The sequence below is a fragment of the Anopheles coustani genome, chromosome 3 (genome assembly GCF_943734705.1).
Source record: "Anopheles coustani chromosome 3, idAnoCousDA_361_x.2, whole genome shotgun sequence".
Taxonomy (NCBI): Eukaryota; Metazoa; Arthropoda; class Insecta; order Diptera; family Culicidae; genus Anopheles; species Anopheles coustani.
This window is the reverse complement of record NC_071288.1, coordinates 68,610,015-68,634,578: the sequence shown is the minus strand read 5'-3', so window position 1 is coordinate 68,634,578 and position 24,564 is coordinate 68,610,015. Positions and strand designations below refer to the sequence as shown.

At 50.8% G+C, this 24,564-nt stretch overlaps 5 protein-coding genes across 5 annotated transcripts; 4 read left to right on the top strand and 1 right to left on the bottom strand.

Annotated features, from left to right (window-relative positions):
• The first annotated feature begins 1,624 nt into the window (after positions 1–1,624).
• Positions 1,625–3,851, top strand: LOC131269324 (nucleolar protein 9). The gene has a single exon (XM_058271679.1). It carries the CDS (start codon positions 1,715–1,717, stop codon positions 3,740–3,742), a length of 2,028 nt encoding a protein of 675 aa, XP_058127662.1. The 5' UTR covers positions 1,625–1,714; the 3' UTR covers positions 3,743–3,851.
• Positions 3,852–4,712: 861 nt separating this feature from the next.
• On the top strand, positions 4,713–17,108 carry LOC131265915 (dynein axonemal heavy chain 12). Its single transcript, XM_058268254.1, has 8 exons — positions 4,713–4,865; positions 4,934–6,364; positions 6,441–6,850; positions 6,939–7,119; positions 7,193–10,456; positions 10,535–10,768; positions 10,836–16,829; positions 16,914–17,108. The coding sequence occupies exons 1-8, from the start codon at positions 4,713–4,715 to the stop codon at positions 17,106–17,108; spliced, it is 11,862 nt and encodes a 3,953-aa protein (XP_058124237.1).
• A 664-nt stretch (positions 17,109–17,772) lies between these two features.
• Positions 17,773–20,697, top strand: LOC131272817 (retinoid-inducible serine carboxypeptidase-like). Its single transcript, XM_058274679.1, has 3 exons — positions 17,773–17,901; positions 19,282–20,076; positions 20,147–20,697. The coding sequence occupies exons 1-3, from the start codon at positions 17,844–17,846 to the stop codon at positions 20,623–20,625; spliced, it is 1,332 nt and encodes a 443-aa protein (XP_058130662.1). The 5' UTR covers positions 17,773–17,843; the 3' UTR covers positions 20,626–20,697.
• Positions 20,698–21,104: 407 nt separating this feature from the next.
• LOC131271846 (retinoid-inducible serine carboxypeptidase-like) lies at positions 21,105–23,541 on the top strand. The gene is made up of 4 exons (XM_058273404.1): positions 21,105–21,159; positions 21,592–21,864; positions 21,935–22,505; positions 22,755–23,541. Exons 1-4 carry the CDS (start codon positions 21,139–21,141, stop codon positions 23,249–23,251), a joined length of 1,362 nt encoding a protein of 453 aa, XP_058129387.1. The 5' UTR covers positions 21,105–21,138; the 3' UTR covers positions 23,252–23,541.
• On the bottom strand, positions 23,327–24,320 carry LOC131271847 (uncharacterized). Its single transcript, XM_058273405.1, has one exon. It carries the CDS (start codon positions 23,841–23,843, stop codon positions 23,421–23,423), a length of 423 nt encoding a protein of 140 aa, XP_058129388.1. The 5' UTR covers positions 23,844–24,320; the 3' UTR covers positions 23,327–23,420.
• Between the last annotated feature and the right edge of the window lie 244 nt (positions 24,321–24,564).

The window sequence follows — 24,564 nt, the reverse complement described above, 5'->3', positions numbered from 1 at the left end:
GCGTCGCCTTTTGACTGCCACCATGAGGCCAGGAGCACTGCTAGCCAACCACGCTAGTGCGCAGTCAAAATGTAACGAAAGGAATATTTCCTTCCGTTTGTCAGATCGCACGAAACTCGTGATCCGCTTGATTACTCAAACAGCACGAGATGTGCGTCGGCTAGGATTTCTCTGACTTGAGCTCCAGCTCGGCGACACCACGCGGCCGTGCCTAAGATAACCTTACTTTTCAGCTAACCCTTTCAGGAACCTCGTGCACTGCTAACCATCCGCTCTGATGCGACGCCGAACTGGAACTCCAGGCGAGGGGTAGGGAGAATCTCATCGCCACGACCCTCTGCTGTGGACAAGATCGAGATAGCTGCTATTGATGCTATGCCCTGACTCTTTCTTCCTCATTGGGTCATGCATTTGCTGTTAACGCGGATTAAAAACCGGTTGATGGTGTGCGTGAAACGGAAGGCATGAGCATTGTATGCGTGTTGAGAATTCTCTTTCAATGCTTTCTGCTGTGTGCAAAAAGAGCATGCCTCAAATGTGCTATCTCTTTCACTCTAATTGGACCTGTGTTTTGTTGTGGCACAGCTGATTGCTGAGCAATGTGGAGGTCTCCAGATTTACAAGCATTCGAAATTGGTAGCAATCGCCGTACGGTTCTGTTTGTTTCAATAATGTGAATGGCGATTATTAAACAAAGGCTTTGGCTCACTTCTTTGAACCGAAATCCGATGAACCTTTACTCAAGCTGACACGAGCACACGTAAATTGAATTTACCTTAATCATCCCGTACAGCATGCATACAGCGGCATTATTGAGGTTGTTGTGCTAATGTGATAACGCATTACTACCATATTTCAACCCATTGCAATTCATAAATTTTTAATCTTTTTTTTTTAATGTAGTTCTTTCATTCGTTCAATTCTATAGTAAAACGTACGAGGAACAAAGAAAATGAAGAAGTAAAACGACAAATAAAGAACTTACTTAGTTTCATGCATGCAATTTCATTCCATTAGCTTGACGCAATTTCATTCCGCAATCAAAACAATCCCCATGCATGCATCGAACACATACACCATTCATATCATTGACGTCGAAAAGTTGTGAGCGAAACCATCCGTGCTTACACCTGAGCGGAGCAAAGTAGTGCGCCATGATGGGAGAGAGAATGGAACGTCATGGAAAACGATGTCCATTCCTCCTAGGTTAATATTGGATGTTAAACCTCGGGCATCGACAACTGGCTAATAGCCCAGAGTGATTATTGCACTGACTTATCCTATCGAGACAACATGACGACAAAATAGTAGAAAAAGACGCATTGGTGAGAATTGAAGACGAGCTGGGAGAAAGAGTGGGGCTGGGCATAGTAGAGAGCGGAATACGAGAGCAACTATGTTTTTGCTCTTTTTTTGCCTGGCGCGCTTGGTGTGTGTGCCACCTCTGACTCAATGTTGTGTGCGTGTAATCCGACCCCCCGTTAAGCGGATATCGGGGGGTCCGATAGAAAAAGCCAAAAAACTGCTCGATTTTCAGTGTACCGCCGTTCGCTGGGACGGTTTGTTTAGGTTTAACGGTTTGTTTAGGTTTAGGTCAGTGGAATGTGACAGCAGCGGCGCAGCACATGTTTGGATCCGTGTGTTTTGTGAGATTGTTCAAATTTGTATTAACTCTTATTGAATTGCATTGGCCATTTGAAAAAATTGAATAATAATGGATTACATTGCTATTAAAAGTGAAGAAACTACTGAGCGTGGTTCGAACCACTACAGAAACAAGATGAAAAAACGCAAACAGTTTGCTAAACGATTCCTGCACAATGCAAAAGGATTCGGTCGCATCGGTATATTTGGACGAGGAGCCGAAGTGGACCAAGAGCAGTACAACTACCTCGTGAACATCCTGGAAGCAATGACCAAGCAGAAGGATACGGAAGAGCGTCAGCTGATGGCCAACAATGTGCTGGGTCAGCTGGAGGGCAAGGAAATCCGGATCTCCTCGAACCAGCTGGGTAGTCGTGTGTTCGAAAACCTGCTACCCTTTACCGACGAAGAGAACTTCGCCAAGCTGATGGATACGTTTGCCGAAAACTTTCGTGCCGTGTGCTGCGATAAATTTGCCTCTCATGTGCTGCAGCGGATGCTGTACGTTGCTTTGTTGCGAGCCGTGGCACCATTGCAGACGGAAGATGACGATGCGGAGCATGGAAGCACCGAGCAGGAAGGCAGCAAGAAACCAAGGCAAACCAAGGGAGGCGATGGTGTCGACCGAGCTGGACAAAGCATATGGCCATTCAGCGAGTATACGCTGAAGGAACCGTACAGCGACGCGCACCGGCAGATGTGCGGTAAATTTGTACAGCGTTTGGCCATGTTTTTGATCAACAACTTGGAAGAATTCGTCTGGGACAACACGGCGAACTATATCGTGCGGCAGTGTATACTCAACTTGAGCGGAATAGGCGAGATGAAGATGTTCGACAATAGGGGAACGAAAGGAACCCCAATGGCAACTGCGGAAGTTAAGAGGCTGATCGTTCCCGAAGAATGGCAGAAACTGCTGACCGAAATCAACATCCGCTTGATGGCTTGGCCACAGTTCGCAGATCTTCCGTACAATGAACTGGCGTCGGTCATACTGCAAACTCTTCTGAGAGCTCTCTCTACCCTCGAAGAACGCTTTCTCGTTTCGCAGCTTTGTTCGAAGCTACACAACGAAGCTTTTCTCACGGAAAACAACTGCGCAAAGAAAGAAGAGGATGACGCATCAGAATATGCGGAAGAAAAATCTTTCGCAGAGGAGGACGAATCAAAGCTACCAAAAGTCTTCCAACAAGAAGCTTCCATCCGGCTACTTGAAAGTTGCATCTCGGTTGCACCGTCTAATTTCTTCAAAGAAAACCTTTTCGAAGGTCTATTCCGAGGACGCCTGAAGGATTTAGCCCTATCGAAGATGCATAATTTTGCCGTACAAAAATTGATTGAACACACCGACGATAAGGACCTGATTGAGATCGTGCTGCTGGAGCTAGAAAACAGCATGGAGGACATTCTGCGCGTTGGCCACACGGGCGTCGTTCTAGCACTGGCTAAGGCTTGTGCCCGGCTAGCGTGTCAGCAGGGTAAGTACGTGAAGCTGCTCCTCGATGCCCTGCACAGCGGTGAGGTCGCATCGGAAAAGATGATCACCGCTGTCCTGTATCTTCTGCCGGCCGATATTAAAGTGGAAAATACGCCCAGCATAAACCTGCACGGTTCGCTGATTCTTCAAGCCATTTTGGAATTCAACAAACCGATCAAGTTCGTCAACGCGCTGCTCGAGATGCCGAACGATCGGCTGGCGAACATTTTAAGTGATCCTCGGGGCTCCTTCGTAGCGAACGCGTACACCGGGTCGCGGTTTGTGGGAGAAAAGTCGCGCGAAAAAATGGTACGCCATCTGGAAGGACAGTACTCGCGGCTAATGCTGACCCCACACGGCTCACACGTGGTGGAAATTATGTATAATGCCGGAAATCCTGCCCAGCGCGAGAATATCGTGCGCGAGCTGGCGGATAATTGTGAGCAGCTGAACAGTAAGCCCTGGGGAATGGTCATCAATAAACGGTTGCTGGTGGACACGTACAAACGAGACCCGGCCCGCTGGAAGGTGGCCATCAAAAGTGACGCGAAGGTAGAAAAGTTGTTCGACAAACTGGTGGGTGGAAAAAAAAGGAAGCTAAATAAGGAAGGCAAGGAATAGAACTAAGGAAACTTTATTCAGATCAGTATAAAGCGCTTTGTGGAAAACCGTGGAAAATCTGCCAACCGTCATACCAATAAATGGAACACGTTTTTAATGTTCTAAACTAGATGTTCTAAATAAGCATGTATTTGCGTAAGGGATGACAAACTTTTACAACATTCAAATCTTAACTCATTTCTAACAAGGTAAGGAAATATAATAAGTAAGCCTATTCAAGAAATTTATCTCAAATTTTCACAGTTCAATTATCTATCTTCCTTCCAACTACAAAAAAAAAAATATACCAATCCAATTCTCTTCAGTATTATATTAAATTATTTTATTTTAATACTTATTATAGGTTAAACTTTCGTAAGGAAATCTGATCTGATTGCAGGCATAAAGCTTTATCCTGTTTTCTCTATTACATTTTATTGTAGAGCCGTTTAATTCAGGTAAGATCTGCTAGAAGACGGATGCAATATACGCAAATGAACATATTCTATAAATTCATTTTACTTTAAGTGGCTTAATGGCAGGTAAAACAGTGCTGGTGCATTTCACCCCACTGGACATCTCGACAAAAAAGGGGTCTCCCATTTGCAATAGGGCATTAAACTTCGTCATATAACGAGGTGAAGGTCATATGGCGTGTCTAGTGGAAGAATGTTAACTTTTCCTCAACTATTTACCATAGCAACCCTGCAGGCATAGCTATAGTAGCTAAATCCGCGTAGCATTTTATAGTAGCCATTGACAACGGAGTCGCAAAGGAATCCTAACAGTCAAACCCGTAGTCAAAACGCCTCTCTACGGGACACCGGTTGTTTTCGATGCATCAATAACGCGCTCACGGTTGCGAAGTGTGGACAAGCGTTTTTCAATCAGTTGCAAATCAAAATACAACGAAACGGGACGCGTGCGATGCTCGCTTAGGCAAACGGTCAAAATTACATCTCTATGAAAAGGTCTGCTAGAATCAAACGAGATGAGTAAACGTTTGGCAAAACTCCATAAGCCCTGCGATAAGCTGGACAAATATGACAACGAACCGTACATGCAGAACCCGTTGCTGAAGTTGTTCCTCTCGGAGGTGAAGGAACGACGCCATTATAGCTTCATTCGGCGAAAAGCGGCGGCAGTAAGAGAAAAGAAATCCAGTGTACGAAGATTATTTCAAATTTTGATTCATCCAAATCGTCGTTATAGGAGAAGATTAAAATTTGTCGCAGCAAAACGGTGGACTTTGAAGATGTTATACCACGCCCCCAGTCGTATTACGCGGAGCAGCTGCGTGAGCATGCGAGACGTGCTCCAGTGCCGAAGATGCTGTCCAGTACCGAGGAGAAGATTCTGTCCTACGTGCCGAAGCGCCTGCGGGCTCAGTATCCGGGTGTGCTGGCCGCTTACATGACCGACGTACATGCAGAGTTCGATAAGGTAATGAAAGCGTACAGCTGCCAGAAGATCCTCAAGCCCGGCCCGGATGATTACGTCCCCGAGCGGATAAAGTTCGAGTTCAAGCGTGTCGGCCGTACGGAAAACTATCGCAACTACCTTCGCAGCAAGGCTTACATTCAGAAGAATCTCCTGCTGCCGTATCCGTTCGTGCGATGCATCGTGCACTACGCGTTCACCGATCTGCCGGTGTACTTGAACGACTACGCTCGGTACCGGACGGGAGAGGAGATTACTCTGAACGAGCTGCGCGATCTTATTAAAAAGGACCTCCAAGCGGTCGGCGCGCTGATAGCGGGTCAATGGTACCCGAAGATTGTGGCGATACTGAAGAAACACTACGAGCGTCGTGCGCTGCCGAAATCGATGTGGCCGAAGGTGTTGAATTGCGCCGGAGCACTTATAAACCGTGAGCTGAACGAGGCGAAGCTCCGCACCATCCGGCACCTGCAGGAAACGCTTCTGAACGTGCGCCAAATCCCGCAGATGAAGATCCTGGCGATCTGCGATGATGGTATCGATCTCTTCCCAAGTCTCAACGATATCTACAGCGTGTATCAGAACGCGATCGACGATGTGATGGCTGTAGGGAATCGCCTGGACTGCCTCGAGTCACTGGTGGATCCGACCACGTTCGAGCCAAAAAGCCCACCGTACTTGCGCGTCGGCATTGCCGATCGTTGCGTGCAGGAAGCGCACGAACAGGTGCAGGAGGCACTCACGAAGGCTTTCCAACCGCTGACGGAGTACTTGAGCGATTTCCAGGCACGATTCGCGGGGCTCCTGTGTCCCTCGACTAAGGAAGACTTGGATGAATTTCTCTCCGAGCCGCGCACGTTCGACGAGTACATGGCGAAGATAGAAGCGTTCCAGCACTACAAAGAGATGATCCGCGCCATGGTGCAGAAAGAATACTTTCCGATGGCGATCGTCAATCAATCCGATGCGATTGGCAGCCTGCGGAAGATCGTGGAACGGTACATCGATCGCGTTGCCAACCACATTGCGATCGAGCATCGACGCGAGCTGGACCGAATCTGCAAGGAATTCGTGGAGATAAAGGAAAAGGCCCTAGAAATACCAACCTCCACCGAGCAGCTGATGGCGAACGGGGAGTACATGACGCGCGTGAAGTCCGAAATTATCGATGAATTGCGGGATAAGATACAGACAACCATGCGAGTAAGAATAGTGCCGGGAAAGGGAGAAGTACAAAAAAAAAATATTCGTTGGTTTTATTTTGGGTACGTCGTTGCAGGTTAACGCATACCTGGTCGAACTGATGGAGCTTCCGGCCGATCAGATCGAGCTTCAGGTAGACAGTGTCAACTGGTACTTCCGTATTCAGTCCGTGTTCGAGATCAACTCGACCAACTTCGAGCAGTACAAGTTTTCGTTCGAAGAAAAGCTGCAGGAGGTGACGAAGCAGTTGAACGAAAAAATGGAAGAAATGATACCCCACATCGCGATCATCAATGACATGACGGAGACGGAGAAGTTCAGGGACTACATCGTCGTCCTGCACGGCTACATTGATCAGATCTTCGTATTTGAGGACTACGTCAAGTGGATCAACAAGGAGGAGGTGCTGTTCAAGTTCCCCAAGTCTCAGTACACGGTGCTCGAGGCGATCAAATCATTCGTCGTACCATTCTATAAACTCATCCGGTATGACAGAGTGGATATTTCGGTTCGCCCATCTATGGTCGGTAAATTTATTTTTCCCACACCCACTCACATGGCTTTCGTTTAATAGATTGTGTATGCGCTGGTTGCGTTACTACAACGTTTGGATGGACGGTCCGTTCGAGTATCTGGAGCCACACTTTGTTGAGTCGAAGACGGATGAGTTTCTGAAGGAGTTCCAAAAAACGCAGAAGTACTACCGCAACCGTATCAAGGCGGACATGTTAGAGAACACGTTGTGCAAATTTAAGGTATTTCCTCGTCCATTATTCCATTTGTTAGCCAATGCATCAAATCGATGACTGCAAACCCTTGCTCTTTCAGGGACAAACGGAAGATCCCGATCCGGAGAAACATCCCTGTCCACTGAAGCTGTGCGCTCGCATGAGTCAATCGATTAAGGACTTCCATCTCGGTGTGTACGTGGTGAAAATCATGTGCAACCCAGCGCTGAAAGATCGCCACTGGGACGAGATGTCGGAAATTGCAGGATTCGATCTGACGCCAGATGCCGGAACCACGTTGCGCAAGATCATCAACTACAAGCTGGAGAAGGATCTGGACAAGTTCGAGATCATCAGCATCGGTGCGAACAAGGAGTTGGCGCTACAGCAAAGCCTGCAGGCGATGATAGCCGAGTGGGAGGACATTGTATTCAAGCTGGGTGCGTTCAAGGACACGGGCATTAACATTCTGACGGGGTTGGATGAGATCCAGGCCGTGCTGGACGATCACATCATGAAGACGCTCGCCATGCGCGGCTCGGCGTTCGTGAAACCGTGCGAGAAGGAGGTCAAGGAGTGGTACCAGACGTTAACGCGCGTCAACCGAACCGTAGACCAGTGGGGAAAGGTACAGGGAAGCTGGCTGTATCTGTTGCCTATCTTCTCGTCCAAGGACATCGTCGCTCAGATGCCGAACGAGGGGCGGATGTTTCAGCAGGTGGACAAAACGTACCGCATGTACATGCGCACAGTGGAGGTAAATCGGTCGGTGATCGGAGTGGCCGCTGCCAAGGGTGTGCAGGAGGCGATGGAGCAGTCGAACGAGCTGCTCGAGGAGATCACAAACGGTGTGAACGAGTACCTCGAGCGGAAGCGACTGTACTTCCCGCGGTTCTTCTTTCTCTCCAACGACGAGATGCTGGAGATTCTGTCCGAAACGAAGGATCCGCTGCGCGTGCAGCCGCATCTGAGCAAGTGCTTCGAGGGTATCAATCGGCTCGAGTTTGACGAACGACTGGACATTCGGTCAATGTTTAGCATCGAGCGGGAGCAGGTGCAGTTTGTCGAGCCTGTTTCAACAGTGGAAGCGCGCGGTAGTGTGGAGAAGTGGTTACTGTGGGTCGAATCTGGAATGCTTGGTGCAGTGCGGCATGAGATCCGGGAGTCCTATCGGGCGTATCGGGAGAAAACCCGATGCCAGTGGGCCCTGGACTGGCCGGGTATGGTGGTGCTGTGTGTATCGCAGATCTACTGGGCAGCCGGCATTCATCAGTGCTTCCGGAAGCGCAACAACACCCTGATACTGGATCTGTTCGAGCGGCTACAGGTGGAGCTGATGGACGTGGTGGCGTTGATGCGCTCCAAGGACCTCACGAACCTGCAGCGCATCACCGTCAAGGCGCTGATCGTGATCGATGTGCACGCGAAGGACGTCGTGCAGGAGTTGATCAGAAATCGCGTCAGTGCGGAGGATGATTTTCAATGGTTGGCCCAGCTGCGCTACTACTGGGAGGGCGAGCAGGGGGAACAGGATGGGCGGATGTCCCCCACCGAAACCGGGGAGGAGGGGGGCGTAATGGTGAAGATCATCAACGCGGCGGTTCCATTCGCCTGCGAGTACCTGGGCAATTCTGACCGGCTTGTTATCACTCCGCTGACCGATCGCTGCTATCGGACGCTGATGGGCGCCTACCAGCTCCACTTGAACGGCGCTCCGGAGGGTCCGGCCGGGACGGGTAAGACGGAAACGACGAAGGATCTAGCGAAGGCGCTTGCCGTGCAGTGTAAAGTGTTCAACTGTTCCGACGGGCTCGACTACAAGGCGATGGGAAAATTCTTCAAGGGCCTCGCCTCCTCCGGGGCGTGGGCCTGCTTTGATGAGTTCAACCGGATCGAGCTGGAGGTGCTGTCGGTGGTGGCGCAGCAAATTCTCTGCATCGTTCAGGCAGTCCGTGGTGGCGTGCAGCGGTTCGTCTTCGAGGGTACCGAACTAACACTCAACCCGGCATGTTATGTTTGCATCACGATGAATCCCGGCTACGCAGGTCGCTCGGAGCTGCCGGACAATTTGAAGGTGTTGTTCCGTACGGTGGCCATGATGGTACCGGACTATGCGATGATTGGCGAGATCTCGCTCTACTCGTTCGGCTTCACGGACGCGCGCACGTTGGCGGTCAAGATCGTCACTACCTATCGACTGTGCTCGGAGCAACTCTCCTCCCAGAACCACTACGACTATGGTATGCGTGCCGTTAAGACCGTCCTGCAGGCATGCGGAAATTTGAAGAAGGCCCTCCCGGACGAGGATGAAGAAATAATTCTCCTGCGATCGCTGCTCGATGTCAATATGCCCAAGTTCCTCGCCAAAGACATCCCACTATTTGAGGGCATCATATCGGACCTGTTTCCAGGTGTCGCGCTACCCCGCGCCGACTACACCCAGCTGGAGCGAGCGTTCCGGGAGGTGTGCACCGAGCAGAACCTTCAGCCGCGCGGTACCTTCCTCGAAAAGGTCATACAGACGTACGAGATGATGATCGTTCGGCATGGTTTCATGCTGGTGGGGCGGCCATTTTCCGGCAAGTCAACTACCCTGCGCGTGCTGTCCGCATGCCTTGCGAAGCTGAAAAACGCCCGCACCGCCAATCCGTATTTCCAGCGCGTCCAGCTAGAGGTGGTCAACCCGAAAGCGATCACCATGGGCCAGCTGTACGGAGCGTTCGATCCGATCTCGTACGAGTGGACGGATGGTATCGCGTCGACGATATTCCGCCGACATGCGATGGATACCGCACCGGACCGGAAGTGGCTCGTGTTCGACGGACCGGTTGATGCGGTTTGGATCGAGAACATGAACACCGTGCTGGATGACAACCGCAAGCTGTGCCTGACGTCCGGCGAGGTGATCACCATGACGGCCAACATGTCAATGATATTCGAAGTGATGGATCTTGAACAGGCATCGCCAGCAACGGTGTCCCGATGCGGAATGATCTTCATGGAGCCGTCGGTGATCGGGTGGGAATCGTTCGTAGAGTCGTGGATACAGCGGTGCAACAATAGCTGGACACACGACTGGCACGATCTGTTGATGGAGTTGTTCCGCTGGTTGATCCCGGACTGTTTGGAGTTCATCCGGACGCACGGCCATCAGTATCTGCATCCGGGTGACACCAACCTGCTAATGTCTACGCTGCATATCTTCGAGATGATAATCGACGAAGCGTGCCACGAGAGTCCGGATGAGTACGGCAAGTATCTGTTTACCTGGTTCCAGGCGGCGATGATGTACGCGGTGGTCTGGGGGCTCGGCGGTGTGCTCGATATGGAGTCGAAGATTAAATTTGATGAGTTTTATCGGGAGGTAATAATTTACCAATGGTTATCATTTGGCGGAACATTTTAATCCAAATTTATCTCTCGGTAAATCTCGCGGGCACAGATTTGGAAGGGTACTGACGAACTGCATCCCATACCGGAAGTGGTCGGCAAGATTGACGTATCGATGCCGGGCGAAGGGATGATCATCGACTACGTTTATCACTTCAAGCAGAAAGGATCGTGGCGGTACTATCCGGATATGGTTCGGCAGATGAAGAATGAAGTAGGATTTACGTTGCTCGTGCCAACGCTCGATTCCGTTCGCTATATGCACATTCTGGACATACACGTAAAGGTACTGTAGGATGAGGCACTCTGGTATTTTTATGCTCTTATTTCACACTTGTTTCTATTCTGGTCAGAACAAGAAACCCCTGTTGCTCGTCGGCCCCACCGGAACGGGTAAGACGTACTACATTCAAAACTACATGATGAGCAAGATGGATCAGGAGAAGTGTCTACCGACATTCATCACCTTCACGACGCAAATCAGCGCCAACCAAACGCAGGAGCTGGTCATCTCGAAGCTGATCAAGAAAAAGCGCGGCATTTTCGGTCCTCCGAATGGCAAAACCTGTGTCCTGTTCATTGACGACATGAACATGCCGGTGAAGGAGGTGTACGGGGCGCAGCCTCCGATAGAGCTGATGCGACAGTTCTTCGACCAGGGTCACTGGTACGACCTGCGGGACACATCCAAGGTGCACCTGAAGAATATCCTCGTTATGGCGGCCTGTGGGTTGGTCGGTGGCAGCCGGCAGGATGTGTACGAGCGGTTCCTCTGCCACTTTAACATTTTCGCGATCAGTAACTTCAACGACGAAACGATGTTCAAGATATTCTCGGCCATCCTGCTCGATGGCTACAAGAAAGGCGGCCATGCGTCGGACGTGATCAACATGGTGAACATGATTGTCAATGCGACGCTCGATACGTACCAGTTCGCCTGCGTGCAGCTGCTGCCGACACCGGCCAAGTCGCACTATATCTTCAACCTACGGGACGTCCTGCGCGTCATCAGTGGGTGCGCGATGCTGAAGCGCGAATCGGTGGAGAGTAAGAAGATATTCCCGAAGCTCTGGCTGCACGAATCGATGCGTATCTTCTACGATCGCCTCGTGAACGATGCCGACCGGGCGTTCGTGTTCGACAAGTTGCTGCAGAACCTGCGGACGTTCTTTAAGGAGAAACCGGAAGCTTTGCTACCGGAGCTGTTCGACGAGTCCACCGGCGAGGTGCAGCTGGACAGCTTGAGCAATCTCATGTTCGGCAGTTACTTCGACGCGGACGCCGACACCGAGGACCGCAAGTACGAGGAAACGGCCCATGTCGAGCAGCTGCGCGATCTGGCCGGTAAGGCGTTGGTCGAGTATAACAGCTCGCAGGCTAAGGCGAAGATGGATATCGTGTTGTTCCAGTACGCGCTACAGCACCTGAACAAGGTGTGCCGGGTGATTTCGATGGCGGGCGGAAGTTCGCTGTTGATCGGTATGGGCGGATCGGGGCGCCAATCGCTGACCAAGTTGGCCGCTCAGATCTGCGGCCAGTCGCTGTTTCAACCGGAGATAACCAAGTTCTACGGGTTGAACGAATGGCGGGAGGATCTGAAGAAGGTGCTCAAGGAGGCCGGTGGTCTCGGGCATGACACGGTGTTTCTGCTGACCGAGGCGCAGCTACAGCAGGAAGCATTCCTGCAGGACATCGATTGCCTGCTGAATTTGGGTGAAGTGCCGAACATATTCGCCATCGACGAGAAGCAGGAAATTCTGGAGATGGTCCGATTAGCGGCGCAAGGTGGCAACCGTAACCTTGACATTAGCCCGTTGGAGGTGTTTCAGTTCTTCGTGAATCGTTGCAAGCAGAAGCTGCACATTGTGATTTGCTTCAGTCCGATCGGCGGCACTCTGCGGACGCGCATTCGTCTCTACCCCTCGCTGGTGAACTGTTGCACAATCGATTGGTTCGACGCGTGGCCAGAGGATGCGCTGGAAAAGGTGGCCGAAAAGTACATGAAAGAGCTGAGCGTGACGGCGGAGGTGAAGCGCTCGATCGTGCAACTGTGCAAGCACTTTCACGTGATTGCGCGGGACGTTTCGCGGGAGTTTACGGCCGAAACGGGCCGCATTACGTACATCACGTCCGCCTCCTACCTGGAGCTGATTAAATCGTTCCGCAATCTTACCCAGCGGCATCAATCGGAGATCATGAACAACAAGCTGCGCTATCTCGGTGGTCTGGATCGGCTGAGTGCGGCCGCCGATGCCGTGTCGAAGATGCAAACCGAACTGAACGCCCTCCAGCCGACGCTGATCGTGATGGCCGAGAACTCGCGCAAGATGACGGAAGAGATCGAAAAGGAATCGCTCGAGGCGACGGCCGCCACGGAGCAGGTCAAGAAGGACGAGGTTGTGGCGAACGTGCAAGCGGCCGAAGCCCAGGTCCTTAAGGCGGACTGCGAAAAGGACCTGGCCGGTGCGATCCCGATCCTCGAGGAAGCGATCCAAGCGTTGAACACACTCAAACCGACCGACATCACGCTTGTGAAGTCGATGAAAAATCCGCCCGAAGTGGTGAAGCTCGTCATGGCTGCGGTGTGCGTCATGAAGGGCATCCCACCGGATAAGGTGGCCGATCCGGCGACCGGCAAGAAGATGCTCGACTACTGGGGCCCAAGCAAGCGGTTGCTCGGCGATCTGGCGTTTCTGCAGACGCTGAAGGACTTCGACAAGGACAGCATCAACCCGGACATTATGCGCAAAATCCGGAAGGACTTTATCCCGCACAAAGACTTTCAGCCACACATCGTGGCGAAGGCTTCGAGTGCCGCCGAGGGCCTTTGCAAGTGGATCATCGCCATGGATCTGTACGATGCGGTGGCGAAGATTGTCGCCCCCAAGAAGGAGAAGCTGAAACAGGCGGAAAAGGAGTACGCAGAGACGATGGCGATCCTGAACGAGAAGCGGCTGTTGGCAGCGAACCTCGAGCGGCGTGTGGCGGAATTGAACGACAACCTCGAGATTGCAAATCGCAAAAAGCAGGAGGTGGAGGATGAGGTGCAGCTGTGTAAGGACAAGCTGCAGCGTGCCGAGACGCTGATCGGAGGACTCGGTGGTGAGAAGTCGCGCTGGATCGCATCGGCCGAGCACCTGCAGCGACTGTACGACAGTCTGGCGGGAGATATACTGGTATCGAGTGGCGTCATTGCCTACCTGGCACCGCTTACCGCCCACTTCCGAAACCGGTGCATCGGTGAGTGGCATAAGCTCTGCGTTGGTAACAGCATTCCCTGCTCGCCCGAGTACAACCTGGTGGAGGTGCTCGGCTCGAAGATAAAGATCCAGAACTGGAACATCGCCGGCCTTCCGACGGATGCGTTCTCGACTGAGAATGCCATCATCATGGACTGCTCGTCGCGCTACAGCCTCTTTGTCGACCCTCAGCTGCAGGCCAACAAGTGGATTCGCAACATGGAGCGTAACAACCATCTGGTGGTGGTGAAGTTCTCGCAGGCGGACTACATGCGTAAAATTGAGAACTGCATCGAGCAGGGCTACCCGGTGCTGGTGGAAAACGTGTTCGAGGAGCTGGAAGCCCCACTCGATCCTCTGCTGAACCGGAACACCTACGTGCAAGGTGGTGTCGAGTACGTCACGCTCGGAGAAAACGTGCTTCCACTGTCGCCAAAGTTTCGCCTCTATCTCACCTCGAGCTTGCGGAACCCACACTATCTGCCCGAGGTGTACAACAAGGTGACGGTGATCAACTTTGCACTCACCATTCAAGGGCTCGAGGATCAACTGTTGGGCATCGTCGTGGCGAAAGAGCGTCCCGATCTGCAGGAGCTGCGCCAGAGCTTGATTCTGCAGGGGGCCAAAAATGTCGCCATGCTGAAGGACGTGGAAGACAAGATCCTGAAGACACTGTCGGAGTGCAAGGGTGACATTCTGGAGGACGAAAGTGCGATCAAGATTCTGGACGACTCGAAGCGCATTTCGAGCGAAATCGTACGCAAACAGGAGGACTCCCGGGAAATTGAGCAGAAGATCGAAGCCTTTCGGCAGAGCTATCGACCGGTGGCGATGCACTCCTCGACACTGTACTACTGCATCACGGAGCTACCGAACGTCGATCCCATGTATCAGTTTTCACTGGCATGGTTCGTCAATTTGTACGTCTACTCGATCGAAAACGCAAACCGCACGAAGGAGCTCTACCGACGCCTGAAGTACCTGATGGATGCTGTCACGCTTAACCTGTACAACAACGTGTGTCGCTCGCTGTTCGAGAAGGATAAACTGCTGTTTTCCTTCATACTCACAACGAAAATTATGATCTCCTGCAATCAGATTGACCCGCGCGAGTTCAAGTTTCTTCTTGGTGCAAGCGAAACGCCTACGGATCGCCCGACCGAACCCAATCCAGATGTCAGCTGGATCACTGTGAAGCTTTGGGAGGATGTTTGCCGTTTGGAGCAGTTGCCAGATTTTGCTGGATTTGTGGAGAGCTTCAGCGCCAACCTGTCCCTCTGGCGAGCGTACTACGATGCGGAGGAGCCTCAGATGTTGAAGCTTCCGGAACCGTGGGATGAGAAGACGAACCGATTCGAAAAGCTGATCGTGCTGAAAACTGTCCGGCCGGATAAGTTTGTGCTCGCCATTACGGAGTTCGTGGCATCCGAAATGGGCCCACCGTACGTGGCGCCGCCGCCATTCGATATCGCGCGCTCGTTCGAGGACTCCAACTGTCTGACGCCGCTGATCTTTATCCTCTCGGCCGGAGCCGACCCAATGAATGCACTTCTGCTCTACGCCGAAAAGATGGGCTTCGACGAAACGTTCCAGTCGATCTCGCTGGGACAAGGCCAGGGACCGATCGCGCAACGCATCATCGAGAAGGCACAGGAGGAGGGTAGTTGGGTTTGCTTGCAGAACTGCCATCTGGCCGCGTCGTGGATGCCAACGCTCGAGTATTTGTGGGAAAACATGGACCACTACAATACGACCACTTCGTTCCGGCTGTGGCTCACGAGCTATCCCTCGGAGCAGTTCCCGGCAAGCATCTTGCAGAATGGCATCAAGATGACGAACGAGCCACCGACGGGATTGCAGCAGAACCTGCTCCGGTCCTACCACTCGGAGCCGATGAACGACGATGCGTTCTACACGGGATGTCCCGGGAAGGATCGTGCGTTTTCCAAGCTACTCTTCGGTGTGTGTTTCTTCCACGCGGTCGTCCAGGAGCGGCGCAAGTTCGGTCCACTCGGATGGAACATTGCGTACGGGTTCAATGAGTCCGACTTTCAGATCTCCGTGCTTCAGCTGCGACTGTTTGTCAACCAGTACGACGAGATTCCATACGAAGCGATCACGTACCTGACGGGTGAGTGCAACTATGGAGGTCGCGTGACAGACGGCTGGGATCGCCGTGCGATCGTCACCATCCTGGAGGACTACGTTAACGAGCACGTCGTCAATGATCCCAACTATCGCCTGTCGTCGCTTGCCGAATGCTACGGTATTCCGCTGCGCAACGAGCACCGTGAGTACCTGGCGCACATTGCCAACAACATACCAAACTTCCCGAGTCCGCTGGTGTACGGGTTACATCCGAATGCAGGCATTACCCGAGATCTGTCTGCTTCGAAAACGTTGATCGATGCAATGATACTAACGCAAGGAGGCACCACCGGAGGAAGCGACGCCGAGCTCGAGCAGCAGGTCTTGGCGACGGTGGACGAAATCTTTGCACTCCTGCCGGAAGATTATAACCTAGACGCGGCCAAGCGGCGCTATCCGGTGGACTACGGGGAGTCGATGAACACCGTCCTGGTTCAGGAGATGGAGCGTTTCAATGCTCTGCTCGGCGAAATCCGATCGAGCTGCGTTAACCTGCGTAAAGCCATTGCTGGGTTGATCGCACTGACTCCCCAGCTCGAGTCGGTGTTCGGAGCGATCCAGCACCGCCGCATACCGGCCAGCTGGATGAAGAAATCTTACCCAAGTCTCAAACCAATCGGTTCGTACGTGGTCGACTTTCGGCGCCGGCTCGACTTTCTACAGCAATGGCACGACGATGGAAAACCGTGTGTGTTCTGGCTCTCTGGGTTCTATTTCACACAAGCCTTCCTGACGGCGGCCATGCAGAACTATGCCCGTCGCTATCGCATCCCAATCGACATGCTAACGTACGACTTTAAGGTTCTTCGGGCTGACGGGACACTGTCCGAACCGCCCGAGGATGGTGTGTACGTGAATGGGTTGTTTTTGGAGGGCGCTCGCTGGGACCGGGAGAAAGCCTGTCTCGACGAACAGCTGCCGAAAATGTTGATCGATACCATGCCCATCCTACATTTGCTGGTAAGTGTCCCCCCATCGCTGGTGGATGAGGTCTTCAAGTTCTAAACAAATTTTCCTGTAACCATACGTTTCTTTTGCTTTTAGCCAACTAAATTGACTGAATTGCACGAAGGTACCCGCTACAAGTGTCCGGTTTACAAGACGGCGGAACGAAAGGGTACCCTCTCCACCACCGGGCACTCGACGAACTATGTGCTGCCGGTTCTGCTGGCGACGCAAGTTCCCGCGAACCATTGGGTGAAACGGAGTGTTGCCTTGCTTTGCCAAACGTCCGACTGATTGCGCACTAAATTGTGGCGTATAGAAAATATTGAAAAACGCTTTCACTTTTTTAAATACTTTTGCGTGAAACAAGACGCATTTTGATGTGTGTAACTATTTCCTAAATGTGTGTGTGTGTGTGTGTGCTTTTATTGTGAAGAAATTTAAAAACGAAATGTAGTAGACAAGCATGGTAGACTTTATGCAAAATTTGACCCACTCCATAGCTGGTGGAGCAGCAGGCGGTGTTTTTCATACCAGCGCGACAAGAAAACAGGAAAAAGTGCATCCCATCAATCGAAGTAGTTCATTTGGGCAGAAGCCACTGTTTTCTGCCCACAACAACACGCGGGTTCGGTTTGCCGCCACCAGCATGCGCGACGTACTTAACGTGATAAAACGCCGGTAATGCCCTCGAGAGATAGCTGTCGAATTACCAATTCACCCAACGATGTAGTCATTCGGCAGCGTTCATTGAGAAGAGCTTATTTTAAGAATAACACAGAGAGGGTGAGAGAGAGGCAGATTAGCAAAGACTCGTGGCACCTCCTCCGGAACACACGCGGTTATCACCTCACAGGCAAAAAAAAAATACCCCCCGACTCGCAGAATATCTTCAGAACGTACCTAAAAACCGTATAAAAGTACCGTCGGGTTGGACAATCCCTTGTTAGTCTCCGGCCGGCAAGCTGCTGTAGCGGGAGTCGTGCTTCTTGTGCTTGAAGGAGTGAAGTAGAAATCGAAGCTGCAGAGATGCGGTGCACAGTGCTAGTATCGGTGGCGTTGATGGCCGTGGCCATCGTTGCGGCAGGTGAGTCAATGGAAGTCCCCGAGGGGGTCGTTAGTGTAATTAATTATCAACAGACATTTACGGCATTTACGGACCGTGAGCTTTGCGTGGGAGAAATAGAGAAAGAGTGTTCGAGGGTGTGTGCAGTTTCGGAAAAAATGGAAAGTGTCAACAGTTCAAGTGTTATTCAGAGTGCAAAAGAAAAATGTGCCATCTAAGAGCTTTGAAAGCTGAAACTCACCCACTTTATGAGACTGTATTTGGAGGAGGTGTTCAGTTCAAATCGAAATCAAAAATAAAACATCTGTCCAACATTTCTGTCTGTGGACATTTTAGTTAACGATTTTTATTGGATCACGTGGTACTTGCACTCCGTGTGTCAATTGTGCAAGTAAAAATGTATATTGTTTGATTATCAATCTATTTCCATTCGAACACCAATCAATTTTTCACCACCAGCTTCTATTTGTTTTAGAGATTTAAATGCGTTTCATTCAGAATCGGGTAATACACCCCCTCTTGAGTGTACGTAAAAACCAAAACACTTGGAGCAATCTCTCGGGCTCAATGGCGTGTGGAGATACTAAACTCCAAAATCCGCTCCTCCCGAATGGCTACCGTGGGGGCAGATACCATCCTCAAGTGGCTCCCGATAAGGCTCAAGCATCGATAACTCGACAGCACAATGTGCCCAATGAACTTAGCGTATCGGAAACATTTGCTCCTATTGCTTCTTATCAAGAGATGATACAAGAAAAAAAACTACAAAGTCATAACGCTTAACAATAGGTTGTCGTAAAAGTGAGATATTGATTTGTTTATAAACCACCAGTCTTTAACGTTGCATAATCGGGGAAGAAACAGGTTTTGATTGATGGCTTTCGGAGGTTGTCGACTGTGTGTGATACTGTTGTTAGACCATGGAAGAAATAAAATAAAATAGAATAGAATGGACACTATGGGACATATGGCATTAGTAGCTGGTCCTTAACTCCTCAAGGGATCATCAAATTTGTGCATTTTGCCAAATTTTAGAGCCGTGTTTTCGTGCCGGGGGTGCCCATGGCGCAGCGGTAGCGCGAGGAAACACCACGCCACAGGTGTGGCATCGAATCTCGAGTCTGGCACCCCCCAGTATTACGAACGGCTGACCACCGATCTATAATATACCGTCTTTCGGTCACAAAAACTCTCTTCGGAGAGAGGCCTTGTTCCACTAGGGGATGTCGTGAAATATAAAAAAAAAATTTCGTATGTATAACACCACCTATACTTTAGTTAAAAAAATATTAAAATTCACTTGGTTCAGCACTAAAAAGCATATAAAATTGCAAAAAATTTCAAGTAGTTATATAAAGGCCTAGAAACTGTATTAATTCCCTCTCTTCTAATATTCTGCAGTTCCTCGGGAAGGCTTTGGACCAGGCATGCAGGACTGGGGATACGCCGAGGTGCGTCCCGGTGCTCACATGTTCTGGTGGCTGTATTACACGACGGCCGACGTACCGAACTACGCGGACCGCCCGCTGGTCATCTGGCTGCAGGGTGGCCCTGGCGCTTCCTCGATGTACGGCAACTTCGAGGAACTTGGTCCACTAACGCTCGAACTGGACGAGCGCAACCACACCTGGACGCGGGACTACAACGTGCTGTTCATCGACAATCCGGTCGGTACCGGTTTTAGCTACGTGGAAGATTTCTCTCTGCTCACCAAGACGAACGGTGAAATCGCGGCCGATCTAGTCGAGCTGATGAAGCAGTTCTACACGCTGCAGCCCGAGTTCCGCACCACCCCGCTGCACATCTACGCCGAAAGCTACGGGGGAAAGATGGCACCCGAATTCGCGTACGTCCTCGACAAGGCCATCAAGAACGGCGAGATCGACTGCAACCTGCAGTCGGTCGGCATCGTAGCACCGTGGGTGTCCCCGATCGACTCGGTGCTCTCGTGGGCCGAGTTCCTGCTCAACATGGGCTTCGTCGACACGAAGGGCTTCCGGGCGATCCAGGCGTCGGCCATCGAAACCGAGCACGTCCTGAACCAGGGTGATTGGGAAGAGGCAACGAACCTTTGGGGCCGTACCGAGAACGTCATCTTGCGCGAAACGCATGGGATCGATTTCTACAACGTGCTGTTCAAGCAGGACTACGCCTCCACCAGATCCCAGCTGGAGCAGTTTTCGCGTGATATGAGAAGTAAGAAATCCATCCGTTTTGCGGGAGGTGAGCTGACTGATTTCTGACTCCTATGATTTATTTTCGACAGGTGCCATCGCATCCCGTGCCACCCGACTGGCAACGGAGGATCGCGACCAGATGCTGGAGGACCTGATGCGATTCGAGGTACACCCGGCTCTCAGCCTGCCCGCCGAATCGGTGTACGGTGCGCAGAGTGGGCGCGTATTCAACACGCTCGCCGGTGACTTCATGAAGCCCGCCATCGACGTGATGGAGCTGCTGCTCAACAACACCAGCCTGGACGTCGTCATCATTACCGGTCAGCTGGATCTGATCGTGGCCACGCCGGGCAACGTGCGATGGATTGAAAAGATCCAGTGGGAGGGCCAGAACAGCTACCTGCAGGCACCGAGAAATGCGGTCGGCCAGCATGGCGTGCTGGAGGGTTACGAGAAGGCGTACGGCAAGCTGTTCGTCTACTGGGCGCTCCGTGCCGGACACATGGTTCCGGCCGACAACCCCATCCTGATGGACTACATCCTCCAGAAGCATGTACCGGTTGTGTAACTCCAAACTCTCTGTCCGAACAAACATGGAATTGCGTTAGTTTGCAAATAAAAACGAATGTGCTTGTAGCAGAATGAATCACAACTCGCACTGCTTGGTCCACCACGTGCACGGAGCACGTGTTTCTGCGCTACATAATTCCCGTATCGGTGTACACGGGGCGGATGGAAGAGCTTCTGGAAAGAAATCGAATCGCGATTCGCACCTGGTAACCTTTGCATCGGAAGTGCATATAATTAATCGAAGTACGCCAGATGGAGATCGCCTACGAACGATGTGGAAAGATCACCAGCTTCAGTTGACATCATCTCGTTCGCGTCGAAAGTTCTCTCGCTGTGATTTGTTGGCGATATAAAGAGTATTTCTGAAGCTCCGGAGATGGCCAGTGTGTTTTTCGCTTTCGTGCAAACTGAAGGTTTCTTTAAAAACCAACTAAAACTTTACCTTACCGGAAGAGTAAGATTTGAGAAACAATGGAAAAAGGAATGTATTTCGTTCTTATTGTGCTGTGTAATGTGTTTGTTATTCGTGCTGGTTAGTTGAATGCTGCTTTACCGTGTAGTTTTAACAAGTAAAATTAAACACAATTATCGCTAATTCTGAGTTATGTGTTGCTTTTCGATATGGTATGAAAGAGAATATTAATCGATACTTTTGGATGGTGGTGTTAAAGAAACACAGATTACTGCCAATTGTCCGCAGTCGGATTATCTGTCCTCGTTTCAGGTTTCTTTTATTCACTTTTCACTGTCGCATGCCCATTAAGTGACTCGGTTATAGACAAATGTTGAGACAAGCGTACCAACAGTTGAATTATTTCTCAGTAGGCTGGTGAAAATTTGTTTTGTTTTGTAAAAACAAAAAGTGACTGACTTGTTTTAAAATTTTGCTTTTTTATGTTGTTAATTTTTTTAAATTTGCGAATTCTTCGCGTATTTGATTTACTGTTTAATGTAATTTTTACAGGCGATTCTTTTTGTATTTTATCTAGCATATCGTGACGATGGATTTGGCCCTGGCAAACAAGCCTGGGGATACAGCGAGGTACGGCCAGGTGCGTTTATTTTTTGGTGGCTTTACTACGCTCATTCCGTTGTTGATGACGATCCAGCCAACATCGTTGAAAAGCCGCTAATAATCTGGCTGCAGGGAGGACCCGGTGGTTCGTCGACCGGGTATGGGAACTTTGAGGAAATTGGACCCCTGGATCGGACGCTACACGAGCGGTCTCACACTTGGGTAAGGAAGAAGACTGTACTCACACCGAACGAGGGATACAACATATGACCGGTGTTACCTTTTCGTTCAGGTGAACGACTATCATGTCCTATTTGTCGACAGTCCGGTGGGGAGTGGATTCAGCTACACCGAAGATCCGTCGCTGCTGGCAAGAAACAGCTCCACCGTCGTGAGCGATCTGATGGCTTTCCTGAAGGATTTCTACCGCACCATCGAGCGCGCGACTTCGATCGATTGGGAAGCGACCGTGCCGCTGTATATCGCGTCCGAAAGCTACGGTGGCCGGACGGCGGTAGAGTTTGCGTACGCGCTGGACCAAGCTGGCCGCACCGGCACGGTACGGTGCCGTTTGCGGGGGGTTTTTCTTGGGAATGCATGGCTCTCGCCGCTGGACAGCATCGGCGCTTGGCCGGACTATCTGCACCGTATGGGTTACCTGGGCGAACGGGGCCGTAAGCGGGTCGAACGGCGTGTGGCGGCAGTGCGTGAAAAAGTGGAACAACAACAGCTAGGCAAGGCGATGGACGGATGGCATACGCTGCAGGATGTCATCCTGGAGGAAACGGGCGGGCTCAATTGCTACCACATCCTTAAGCCGAGCGGAAAGGAAAAGTTCCGGAAGGACGAAAACAGTGATGAAGGTATGTTTTTACTTTTTCTTTTGCGAAGTATGCCATGCTGGTTAATGATTTTTCAAGAATGTTATGAGAAGAACAATATTTATCAATGATTCCTTGGATGTTGGGTTCAATATACAAATTTTAATTTTAATTGTTCTTAATCTAAACCAACATCTCATATTAAAATTTAAGTTTTGTTTTAAACATGTTGGACTCCATCGTATAGTGTTACACTGTTTTAAAATCTCTTTTGTATAATGACTATTACAGTGCTCGAGTACGGAGAAACGGAATGGTGGAAATCACCTGATGCGACCAGGCGCTTGAGTAGCTTAGAGGCGTTAATGCAGGGGCCCGTCCCACAGAAGCTTGGGCTCGCGAATCGACCACCCTGGGGAGCCCAGCAGAATGCCGTTTTCGATGCACTCAGTGAAGACTTCCTCCGTTCAAGCGTCGGAACTGTTGAACGCCTGCTAAACGAAACCACCATCGACCTGATACTCTACAATGGACATCTTGATTTGATCACTTGCCTGCCCGGGACGTTGGCGTGGATCCGGCGAATATTCGGCCAGCAGGAGAAACCATTTCACGCAACCAGAGAACCGTTTTCCGACGATGGCATAGATTCCGTTGTCGAAGGATACCGGAGTGCGTTCGGGCCAAGATTTACTCTGTACACTGTGCTCCGTGCCGGTCACATGGTGCCGGCCGATAATCCAACCGCAATGGCACACATCCTGCGAGCGCACATTGCACCGACTTGAGTGAGGAGGAGTTTCGGGTGAACCAAGAAAGCGGGAACACCAGGGGTCGATCTACTTAAATCTTTTCCAAAGTGGTGCAAAGCTTGAACGTATACTTTTATTAGAGAACTCTTATGAACAATCGTTAGAAATAGAGAAACGTAGAAACGAAACACATTTCCGCCATTCTTTATCCTAGCACTATTTTCCGCAGCTGGCCCCCAATCTGATCGAGGGTCGCTTTATCGATCCGCTTCAGGCCCAGCGTGATGACAATTTCCTCGCTCTGCCCGATAAAGTTCATCAGATAGCGGATGGCCGCTTCCGCCTCGTCCGAGCTCGCACCGAACGTGTGTTTGATGGTGTAGATCCGGCTGGTGCCGCCCGGACCGCCGGCCGCCGGTGTATCCTCGCCGCTCACATCGTTGTGCGCGTGGCTCCGCACCGTGTACACGTTGGCCATCTTTTGGTGCTGGGTGATGAGGAGAAACAGCTTGTTTGCGAATCGATGGTACACGATGTCGGTCGGGTGTCCCTCGATGACGATGGTTTCGATATGATCAAATGCGGACGGTTCGTCCGACGTCCCGGTAGGGCTGGAGGCGGCGGTCATCCCGTTTGCAGGCGTGAGGCACAATTAAGTCGACACCAGTTAAGTTACACAGTGTAGCAGCTCTGGCGGGCTTCCGGTTGGAGCTAATGATGTTTGCTTTTTACAAAAGAAGGACACCGATCGATAGGCACTATTATGGTTCACCACTGAATTCACACACCCACGTTCTCGTACCACAACTGGAGGTTGGAAATTCGAAACCTCGCACCTTTCGCTGGGGATGTTGATGGGTGCATGGGTAAACAACACTTCATTCCGTCGCCCGGTTACGGGCGTGTGCAGGGAAGGTTAAACGAAGGCTAGGTAAAAACCGTCGTACCAAATAATCCGCTGGTCATTCGCGTAATGTGTCAGCTTCTTATTTTTGTTCCGATTTGCATCTGAAAGTTTAATAATCTCCTCCTTCCGCGCCGCCAAACACTCGTAGCAAGTAGCAGCAATCGAGTGTTTCCTCTTTCAATTCAAGCCAAAACAAACCGCCTGCCGGCACTTTTGTTTCCTTTCTATCATTTTGACAACTCACGGTACAGTTGATTTCAAGTTCAAATTTGTACACTGATGCATGATGCACATTGCAGAATAATTTATTTTTTGTTATTATTTAGTTTATTGCAGGTTCTTCTTTTAATTTAGGAAGAAAATATTTAAAGTTCACTAAAAAAACAAAGTTTATAGCAATTGCATTGACAAGTCGTGCAAGCAACACAACCCTGCAGCAGCA